At 66.2% G+C, this 10,628-nt stretch overlaps 1 protein-coding gene across 2 annotated transcripts; it reads left to right on the forward strand.

Moving 5' to 3' along the window:
* Positions 1-1,484: 1,484 nt before the first annotated feature.
* Positions 1,485-10,527, forward strand: MMP11 (matrix metallopeptidase 11). 2 transcript variants are annotated; one of them, XM_069558330.1, is made up of 8 exons: positions 1,485-1,671; positions 6,192-6,421; positions 7,246-7,389; positions 7,480-7,613; positions 7,723-7,964; positions 8,045-8,261; positions 8,925-9,182; positions 9,735-10,527. In XM_069558330.1, exons 1-8 carry the CDS (start codon positions 1,555-1,557, stop codon positions 9,866-9,868), a joined length of 1,476 nt encoding a protein of 491 aa, XP_069414431.1. In that variant the 5' UTR covers positions 1,485-1,554; the 3' UTR covers positions 9,869-10,527. The 2 variants fall into 2 exon arrangements, with proteins under 2 accessions (XP_069414431.1, XP_069414432.1); XM_069558331.1 differs by having other exon boundaries at positions 1,540-2,088.
* The last annotated feature ends 101 nt before the right edge of the window (positions 10,528-10,628 follow it).

Consider the following 10,628-nt stretch of genomic DNA (forward strand, 5'->3'; position numbering starts at 1 on the left):
CTGCTACTGCTAAGTCACTTCAGTCATGTCCAACTCTGTGTGACCCCATAGACGGCAGCCCACTAGGCTCCCCCGTTCCTGGGATTCTCCAAGCAAGAACTCTGGAGTGGGTTGCCATTTCCTTCTCCAATGCATGAAAGTGAAAAGTGAAAGGGAAGTCGCTCAGTCGTGTCCCCAGCTTGCTATAACTGTGGCTTTCCACTGTGGCCTGTAACGTGGGAGGTTGTTACTTAAAACTCTCATGACTGGTGGATTGCGGGTCCATTTTTACTTTATGCATTTTCATGTGTATCAGAAAGAAAAAAAATGTATCATCAGTTCATCAAATCCATGATTTCTTGACCAATATTGCTAGGATGAGGCTGAAGTAGGCATTTTCATTTTTTAAAAAGTGAATCACTCTGAAGAAACAGACGGCAGGCTTCCCTGCTGGTCCGGCGGTTAAGAGTCCATGCTTCCAATGCAGGGGGCATGGGTTCAATCCCGGGTTAGGGAACTAAGAGCCGACATGCCTTGCAGCCCGGCCAAAAAATGTAAAAAAGGAAGAAAAAGATGGCAAACGGCCTAAGGAGTGAAAAATCACGGCTGTCTTCCCTCTTCTCGCCCTCTAGGGGTCTCTGTGGAGCCTCCCTGGAGAGGCCGCGGCGGCCCGGGAACCCGAGGGGGAGGGGGGGGTTGAGTCAGCCGGTGGCCCTCCCCTTTGCCCGTCTCCTCCCTTTTTAGGCGCAGCCTCACCCTGCGGCGGCTCAGGAGACAGCCCGCCGGGACGGGGGCCACTGCCCGTGCTTCGGCTCCCCGGAGACGAAGCAGATTGCCTGCGCCCCGGGTCATCACAAGGATTGCATGACCATTTCGCAGTGTGCTCACCACCCCTCCCTGTGATTCTCAGAGACGCGTCCTCGCCTCAGGAGGCTGGCCCTGAGGGCCTCTGAGGAACCTGTTCGTCCCAGGCCAAGGGGCGGCTTGGGGTCCCCAACGCCCCGCACAGACACTGCCTTCTGATCGCCTCCTCCCAACACCTGACCTGCCAAGAAGGCCTCCTGACCCCTCATCCTGCCCGATGGTTTGGAAAAAGCCTCATCTGGCCCCTCCCTCCCGGGGCCTCAGTTTCCTCCTCTGTGAATTGGCGGATTCTGCCAAGCTGAAGTCCTGGCCAGCCGCCTCCCCGTGGCTCCGTGTCCCCCGGGACACAGCTGAATGTCCCTGCTCGGGATGCGCCTTCCCAAGTTGGCCTGTCAGGAGGCGGGGGCGAGTAGGGAAACCTGACTCCTCTCAGACGGCCCATCGCTTTGGGGACACTGAGGCCCGGAGCAGCGGCACACCCCTGGCCAGGGTCACCCTCCCGTTCCCCCGTCCCTCCGGGCCTCCGAGACCGCAGCCCGGCCCGCCCCGGGAAGGACCGGATCTGCGGGCCGGGCCACCCCCCTTCCCTGGCCGCGGGCGCGGGGCGAGTGCAGAACAAAAGCGGGGGGCGGGGCCGGGGCGGGGGCGGGGCGGAGGCTATAAGGGGCGGCGGCGGGCGGCGGCCCAGCAGGCCCTGCAGCCCCGGGGCGGATGGCTCGGGCCGCCCGGCTCCGCGGCGCGGCCCCACGCGCCCTCCCGCTGCCGCTGCTGCTGCTGCTGCTGCTCCCGCCGCCGCCGCTGCTGCTGGCCCGGGCCCCGCGGCCGCCGGTGAGTGCCCGCCGCCCGGCAGCGCCCCCGCCCCGCCCCGCCCTCCACGCCGAGGGGCGCCGCCTGGCAGAGCGGGACCCACGGGGGCGCCCGGGAGTGGCCCGGCGCGGCCCGTTACCCCGAAACGCTGTCTGGGTGCCCCGGGGGCGTGGTGGATAGTGAACTTCCCGTCCCTGGAGGTATGCAAGTGGAGCCGGCGCCGGGATCGCTCGGGCTGGCTGGTGAGATGGACTCCGTCGGGCGTTAGACGCATGCCGCCACCCCCCCAGCTCCCGGACCTGCCCCTCCGCGCCCGCCCGGCCACGATCCCGGGTGTGTGTGTGTGTTCCAGGGGAGGGACAGCGGGAGGAGCCACAGGGCTCCCGACTCACTGCAGGGACAAAGACCCGTGGGTCTCCAGCTGGCGTCAGCCGCCAGGTGTGTGGCCTCGGTGAGCACACCTCCAGGCGGGAGGGCTGAAGGAACCGCTGTGGGGAGGGCATGCGGGGTCTGAGCCTGGAGGAGACAGATGCCACCGCCTGGGACCTGTGAGTGCCGGGATCGGGAGCCTGTGGAGCCAGGAGGCAGCCTAAGCGTGAGAGCTCCGGTGTGCCACGGCGGGGGTGGTGGTGGGGGACGCCCCTGTGTGTGCCAGCGCGCGTGTGTCCTGAAGGCTGCGCCCTCCCCCGCTGCTGGGGCTTCGGGAGACCACTCACAGCCTGGGGTACTGCAGGCGCATAGCTCCCCCGGCGCCCGGCCCACGCGGTCGTGCCGCTGAGCCTCCAGCCTGTCCGGGCCGGGGTCGGGGGCAGGGATGGGGTCGTTAGCGGGGGTAGGGGCAGGGGCGCAGGCAGACTCTCTGGGGACAGCTCCGGTGACAAGGGAGGTCTGGCCAGCCAGCCCCTGGCAGCGCTGGGGATGAAAGGGGTGGCGGGTACCTCCGTACCTCTGTCTGGGGCCCCTGTCTCCTCCCCAGCCCCGCCCGGCCCCCTAGGCCTAGGGGCAGAGTCTAGGGGTCACCCTGGGGAGCTGCTGAATCCGCGGGTTTAGGAACCGGAGGGACCTGGGCTTTGGAACCACGTGGCCCCATGTGAGCCCTCCAGCGCCTCGGTAGCCCTCACCCCCAGCCTTGTCCAGGTGGGCGGGTGGGAGGCGACAGTGCCCACTGCTGGGCTGAACGGCGTCTGCAGGGAGGCCAGGAGAGCTGGGCACACGGACGCGGTCCATCACCTGGAGCTGCCACTGTGCCGCTTGTGCGGGGCCAGGCGGGGTCTGAGCTGGGCTGTCACGCTGCAGATATGCAGGGGGCACCCGGGGTCGCCTTGGACGTGCTTATCCCTGGATGGCTGTTGGCAGGGCTGGGAAGGCTCTGTAAATATTTATCCATCCAAGCTCACAGCTTTCAGGGTTGATGAAAGCCCCGCTGCCCGCCCGCTGGGGGGGACCCCCCCTTCCCTTCTGGAGCCAGCGGGGTGAGGGGGTGGGGGAGATGGACCTGCCTGCCCAGGAGCAGGCGGTATGACTTGGGCAGGTCACTTGACCTCTCTGAGCCTCAGAGAGGCCTGGGATGGTGTGTGGATGCTCCCTGCCTTCCAGCCTGACCAGTGTCCTCTCCTCAGGGTCACCTCCTGCCCACCACAGAGGGGGTGGCTATGGGAACCTGGGCCAGTGGCAGGCAGGCCAGAGAGGGCATGCTCGGCCCAGCCGTGCCCAGCACTTCCCAGTCCAGGGGCCCCCTCTGCTACCGGCTGCTGGCTGCCTCCCATTTTCCTGGTTGCAGGTTGACCCCGAGGCTGACCGGAGCCTCTGGCTCAGCTGGGAGACTGAATTCCCCAAGTGATTCCTCGAGGATGTGTGAGGCTGTGGTGTGGTGCCTTTCGGGGAGAGGTGGGGTGAGCGGACTGGGCACCCCCGCCCAGGGCAGGCCCAGGGAGACGCTGGCCGACGAGCAGCTGTCTCAGGAATGTGGGTTTTGGAGACAAGCCATAGCTGGGGTTTGGGGGGACCGTGGGTGGGGAGGCCTGATCCCCAGGTCTAGGTCCAGCTCTGAGCTCCCTCGCTGTGTGACCCTGGGCCAAGACCTGGACCTCTCTGGGCCCTGTCTCTTCCCCTGGGAGGTGGGGCGACGCCTGCTCCCCAATCCCCCAGGGCTGTGGATGAGGCAGGCATGGTGTGTGCTCATCCCACCTCACTGCCTCCCAGCAGCCCCGGGCGGGATGGGGGGACCGGCACACCCAGGTGAGGGATCAGGCCTTGCAGCTAGGGAGGGCCCCCAGCCCCAGGCCGGAAAGGACGTGGGGAGACAGAATGCAGGAGGGCGGCAGAGCAGGGGCCAGCGGTGGAGAAACTGAGGCCAAGAGCCTGTGGACGGTGGGCTCCAAGAAAGGACCTCGCTGCCGGGGCCCTGACCCTAGAGCCTCTAGGAGTGGCAACCAAGACGTAGGCAGGGAAGCAGAGGCCCCGGCTTGCAGGTGGGCCCTGCGCGAGCCCTTCTTCCTCTCTGGCCCTGAGAGCTTCCTTCCAGCTGCTGCTCCCGCATTCAGATGTCAGGTCTGGGGGCCTGGGGGGGAGGTGGGGGCTGACTGCCAGGTGGGGGACGGCAGGAATTTGGCAGAGCAGCATCCCAGAGTCGGAGAAGCCAGCCCAAGGAGGGGACTCTCTCCGCGCCTGCTGCCCCGAAGGGCGTTACAGAGAGGCTGGTTACCCCTTCGCCGCGGCCCCATTCCCATTGGACAGATGGGAAAGTGGAGGTTGAGAGAAGGCTGTGACTTGACCAGGGTCTCCGTGGAGTGGAACTGGGCCTTCTGAATCTCAGGCTGGGGATCTCGCGGCCGCACTGAGCGTGCCAGGATGCAGGGGTCGGGGTCTGGGCCTGTACCTAGCGCCTCGTGGGGGCAGGAGAGGAAGGCACGCTGGGCATTTCTGTCACCCTCCCCCCACTGTGGCTTGCTGCTCAGGCCTCCCGGGGGGCAGAGGAGAGGGGAGATTTTCACTCGATGGCAGGCTGGGCCCTGGGCTCTCTGGGGCTCCGGGGGAACAGTGCAGCCCTGGCCTTTCTGGGGAGGGTCCTCGGGCCCCCGCCCGGGTTGAGGAAAGGGTTTCTGTTCTTCCTGGAGGTCACGGAGTGGTGTGGGGAGAAGCAGGGGCAGGCCCGGGGCCCACGTCCCCAGTGTGAGACGTGGACGTGTGTCCTCCCGCCTAACACCGGGGGAGGGGGGCGGGGGGCAGGGGCCTGGTGAATCCTGCCCCCAAGGTGTCTAGAAGACAGCGGGTACTTGGTCATTTCCCCTTCCTCCTCTTCGTTTGCTCTGGTGGGGCCAGTCCCTCCCCTGGGGAAGGGGGACCCCAGCCTGAAGGACAGAGCAGAGTTGGGGTTGGGGGTGGGCTGGGAGCGCAGAGAGCCTCCTGCTCTGCCTGCTACTGTTCCTGGTGACTCTGGAGTTGGCGGGGGGTGAGGGGGAGCTCTGGGGTGCCCAGGCCCTGGGAGAGTTGCCAGAGGCTGAGGCCGAGGGTGGGGCCCGGGCGGCCCAGCTCCTGCCCCAAATATGGCTCGGGAAGGCCACAGCGGCGCTGAGCAGACAGGCTGGGCCAGACAGGCTCTGAGGCTCCGGGCCTCTCCCCCAGCTCTGCTGTGACCCTCACCTGCGGCCCGGGGTGCCAGCGCCCCCGCTTGGCTCCGTCGTGTCCTTGTGGGCTGATCCCGCGGGCTCTCCCTGCCTCTCTGAGCTTCTGCCTTTTCCAGGCAGAGGAAACCCGACCTCCTGGCTGGGACGCGGGGAGGGTGGGTGCGCCAGGTCAGAATCACCCCTCCACCGGGCGAGCGTGGTCCAGGGGCCCTGGCAGGGTGGGCGCTGGGCATCTGGGAACTGCCAGCCACCCCCACCCATGCAGAGAGGACACAGAGACCACACAGAGGCCGCGCCTCTGCTGGCAGCAACTGGAGAAAACCCAGCCACAGCCGAACATATAAATAACTAAATAATAAAAGCTTTAAAGATCATTACTTAAAAACAAGTGCGTCCCAGCGATCGGACCCCAGTTCCTGGTGCCCTGAGTGGTGCCGGCCCTGTGCTGAAAGCGGCCTGGTTGGTTCACCCCCAGATCCACGCTAGAGGGAGGGATCACCCCTACTTGTCAGGTGAGCAGATGCAGGTGAGGGAGGGCAGCAGCCCCTCCATGCTGGTGGCAGGTGGGCATCGTGGGCAGGAGCCAGCTCACGGAGCTGGAGAAGACAGACTTGGGGGCTGGGGGCGCCCAGGAAGAAACGCAGGGGGAGAGGCGTCTGCTGGAGGGGGGTCCCTTCAAGGCTATGCCTGAGGAAGGCAGGCGGGCTACAACCCCACCCACCCCTCCCCGGCCCAAACGGTGAGAGTAAGTGACCCTGGGCGCCTGGGGCCCTCCAGGAGGGGGCGGGAGGCCTTGGGATCAGCATCTGGACGCCAGTCAGCCCGTGCCAGAGCACCATGCTCCCCGACGGCCTCCGCTGGAGTGAGGCTGTGCTGACGTCCACACCACTGACCCGGGGCCTTTCTCCTGGTCAGGACGCCCCCCGCCGCCACCCCATGAGCAGAGGGCCACAGCCCCGGCCCAACGCCCCTCCTGACAGCGACACCCCCGCCCTGGCCACCCAGGAGGCCCTCCTGCTCGCTGGCCGCCCCAGACCTCCCCGCTGCGGCGTGCCCGACCCGCCCGACGGGCCAAGTGCCCGCAACCGACAGAAGAGGTTCGTGCTGTCGGGCGGGCGCTGGGAGAAGACGGACCTCACCTACAGGTAGGGCCAGTGGCCACGAGCTGGCCTTTGACCTCCACCTGCTGTCTGAGACACTCTGGGACTAGGGTGGGGCAGATCCCTATGGCCGACAGGCTGGAGTGTCCCCCGACTCCCGTGCTGCTGCTCAATGCCCCAAACCCACACTTAGATGCACTCCCACGCCCTCCCCTGGGAGCGTGGTCTCCGCATCCGTCAGTCACCCACGCGACCTCTGCGGGCTTTGTGCTGCGGGCCAGGCCCTGGGACTCTCGGTGAGGGAGGCAGACGCGGCCCCTCCTCTGGCAGAGCGAGGTGCTTCCCACGCCTGGTTCAGCTCTAGCGCCGCACTCGGGATCCGTGCAGGGAGGGGCCCGCTGGGGCAGGCCAGGTGGTGGCTCAGGTGGCCTCGGCCCCTGGCACTGAGACTTACACATCCTGCAGCGGGCAGCAGGGGGCAGCGAGGATGGGTGTGGTGTCCCATGTCATTGCAGCTGGGACTCCTGGGGGCCCCAAAGTGTCCTGGGTGGGGAGCCTGCGGACACAGGAGGGGCAGGTCTCAGAGTCTAAGGTCTCCCCACGGTCAGTGGCACGGTCAAGTCTAGGAGGGGGCCTTGGGGCTCCTGGGTCCTTTCTGCCCAGTGCAGACCCTCGTGGGCACCTAAGGGCACACAGACCACACAAAGCTGTGCCCATGTGGTGCAGGGAGCGGTGCGCACCCTCGGAGCACACCGGGCCCACATCCTGCACGCCTGCCCCCCCACTGCACATCCGGGGCAACTCCTGGCCCTGATGACCAGCCCTGTGAGCCAGACCTAGGCCCCCCCCACCGCCTCGGTCCTCCCCAGGATCCTCCGGTTCCCGTGGCAGCTGCTGCGGGAACAGGTGCGGCAGACGGTGGCGGAGGCCCTCCGAGTGTGGAGTGACGTCACGCCACTCACCTTCACTGAGGTGCACGAGGGCCATGCCGACATCGTGATCGACTTCACCAGGTGAGCCGGGGGCCGGGGACACCCCTCACCCCGGGAAGGAAACCCATCTGCCGGCAGCCACTGACTCTGCCCCTACCCACCCCCCCACAGGTACTGGCATGGGGACAACCTGCCCTTCGATGGACCTGGGGGCATCCTGGCCCACGCCTTCTTCCCCAAGACCCACCGAGAAGGGGATGTCCACTTCGACTATGATGAGACCTGGACCATCGGGGACAACCAGGGTAGGGGCTCGGGCCCCGCTTTCCGGAGGGGCCCCGCCGAGGCCCCAGAGCCGGGCCCGGCGTCCCGCTGCGGGAGCTCACGCGCTGCCGGGCTGCCTCCCTCTTCCAGGCACAGACCTCCTGCAGGTGGCGGCCCACGAGTTTGGCCACGTGCTGGGGCTACAGCACACGACAGCCGCGAAGGCCCTGATGTCCCCCTTCTACACCTTCCGCTACCCACTGAGCCTCAGCCCAGACGACCGCAGGGGCATCCAGCAGCTGTACGGCCGGCCTCGGCTAGCTCCCACGTCCAGGCCCCCGGACCTGGGCCCCGGCACCGGGGCGGACACCAACGAGATCGCGCCGCTGGAGGTGAGGCCCTGCTCCCCCTGCCCATGGCTGCCTCTGCGGCTCCACCATGGGCTCCTCCTGACCCTTCCCTCTCACCCCAGCCGGACGCCCCACCGGATGCCTGCCACGTCTCCTTTGACGCGGCCGCCACCATCCGCGGCGAGCTCTTCTTCTTCAAGGCAGGCTTCGTGTGGCGGCTGCGCGGGGGCCGGCTGCAGCCTGGCTACCCTGCACTGGCCTCTCGGCACTGGCAGGGGCTGCCCAGCCCTGTGGACGCAGCCTTCGAGGACGCCCAGGGCCACATCTGGTTCTTCCAAGGTGAGTGGGGGCCAGGTCACACTTGGGAGACTGCTGGGAGCCAGGAACGTCATGGCCAAGGGAAGGGACAGACACGTGATGAGCAGATGGACAGACGGAGGGGGCCCCGGGGTGTGGCTGGGAGCAGGAGTGTGGCTCACTCCTCTGGGCACAGCTGGGAGGCTTCCTGGAGGAGGTGGTTCTCAAGGCTGGAGTAGGATGGAAGGTATTGCACCCCACGGAGCACGTATGGCGCTTGCCCCTGGACACAAGGCTCTGGGGCTCAGAGGCGGTGAGGTGACCCACATGAGGGCACAGCTTGGAGAAGGTCGGGAGGGATGTGAGCTCAGTGTGCCAGAGATGGGAGCCTGGAGCATGCCAGGGGGTGGGGGCTGCTGCCTGAGGGCTGGCGCCAGGGTGGGCAGCCAAGTGCAGGGAGTGGGCGCCCAGGTGGCCTCTTTGCTGCTCAGAACGACCTTTCCCACGTGTACCTCCCAGCGCCGCTGGCATTGCCCAGTGTCCTTCTTGGGGGTGGGGTTGCCAAGCAGGCGTTATTACTGGCCTTTTGTGTTTTATGGACAAGGAAACTGAGGCTGGGAAGGTCTGAGGTGGTGTCGGTGGCGGAGTGTGGCCGCTGGGCAGCCCTGTTGCAGCACACGCCCCCCAACCCCGTGTCTCCAACAGGAGCTCAGTACTGGGTATACGACGGCGAGAAGCCGGTCCTGGGCCCTGCGCCCCTCTCTGAGCTGGGGCTCCAGGGGTCCCCGATCCATGCCGCCCTGGTGTGGGGCTCCGAGAAGACCAAGATCTACTTCTTCCGAAGCGGGGACTACTGGCGCTTCCAGCCCAGCACCCACCGTGTGGACAGCCCCGTGCCGCGCCGGGCCACCGACTGGCGAGGGGTGCCCTCGGAGATCGACGCGGCCTTCCAGGATGCTGAAGGTGTGCAGGGGGCGGGCCTCTGCCCGGCCCCCTCCCTCTCCGCCCCTCCTCCTGCCAAGGACCGTGCTAACCCCCTGTGCTCCATCTTTGTGGCATGGAGACTGGGGCCCGTGCCTGGGCCCCTTGGGTGTGGCTAGCGAAATCAGTCAGAGGCTCCAGCTTCTGTCAGGCTGGGTGGTAGCTCAGACCAGATCCTGAGGGCAGGTGGGAGGGCTCACCCAAGGGTAGGAAGACGCTGGGGCTTCCCTGGTGGCTCAGATGGTAAAGCGTCTGCCTGCAATGCAGGAGACCTGGATTCGATCCCTGGGTAGGGAAGATCCCCTGGAGAAGGAAATGGCAATGCCATCCAGTACTGTTGCCTGAAAAATCCCATGGACGGAGCAGCCTGGAAGGCTACAGTCCATGGGGTCACGAAGAGTAAGACACGATGGAGCGACTTCACTTTCCTAAGGGCCACCTGAGGTCCTTGGGTTTCAAGGAACCCAGCAGTGGCCAAGGCCTGCGCCCACCCCTGTGTCCACTTACCAGGCCCTGACCCTCCTGTCTTCTCAGGCTTCGCCTATTTCCTGCGTGGCCGCCTCTACTGGAAGTTTGACCCCGTGAAGGTAAAAGCCCTGGAGGGCTTCCCCCGCCTCGTGGGCCCCGACTTCTTCGGCTGTACTGAGGCTGCCAACAGTTTCCGCTGATCATCGCCTGCTGTCCTCAGGCCCTGACACCTCCACACGGGAGACCGTGGCCGTGTCTGTGGCTGTAGGTGCCAGGGAGGGCACGGAGCCATGGCTGCTGAGGGGGCAGGGCAGGGTGCTGCCACCAGGACTGCAGGGAGGGCCACGCGGGTCGTGGCCACTGCCAGCGACTGTCTGAGACTGGGCAGGGGGGCTCTGGCAGGGAGGCTGAGGGTGGTCTTGGGCCGGCTCCACGCAGCCTGTGCAGGTCACATGGAACCCAGCTGCCTATGGTCTCCGTCCACACCCCTCAGGGTTGGGCCTCAGCAGGGCTGGGGGAGCTGGAGCGCTCACTGTCCTCGCTGTGGGGTCCCACAGGGGGCTGGCACCTGGGTGTCAGGATCCTGCGCCTCCTGCCTCCCACAGGGGTTGGCTCTGGGTAGGTGCTGTCTTCCAGTTCGGTGGTTCTGGAGACCTGTTCCCCAGGATCCTGGCCGAAAGGCCCGGTCAGCTGGTGGGGGTGCTTCCTGACAGAGACGCTGCGCCCTGGGGGCCCCAGCATACCTCAGTCCTATCACGGGTCAGATCTTCCAAAGCCATGTAAATGTGTATAGTGTGTATAAAGCTGTTTTGTTTTTCTTTTTTTTAAACCGACTGTCATTAAACACGGTCATTTTCTACCTGCCTGCCTGGGGTGTCTCTGTGAGTGCAAGGCCAGGATAGGGGTGGAGCTGGACCAAGAGTTGGGAGGCTTGGCTGGGGACCCGCACAGTCCTCTGGT

Source organism: Ovis canadensis, chromosome 17 (genome assembly GCF_042477335.2).
Source record: "Ovis canadensis isolate MfBH-ARS-UI-01 breed Bighorn chromosome 17, ARS-UI_OviCan_v2, whole genome shotgun sequence".
Taxonomy (NCBI): domain Eukaryota; kingdom Metazoa; phylum Chordata; class Mammalia; order Artiodactyla; family Bovidae; genus Ovis; species Ovis canadensis.

Coding starts and splice junctions, on each gene's coding strand:
- MMP11 (XM_069558330.1), top strand. CDS start 1,555: ATGGCTCGGGCCGCCCGGCTCCGCGGCGCGGCCCCACGCGCCCTCCCG. Junction 1,672..6,191: donor CCCGGGCCCCGCGGCCGCCG/GTGAGTGCCCGC, acceptor TCTCCTGGTCAG/GACGCCCCCCGCCGCCACCC. Junction 7,390..7,479: donor ATCGTGATCGACTTCACCAG/GTGAGCCGGGGG, acceptor ACCCCCCCACAG/GTACTGGCATGGGGACAACC.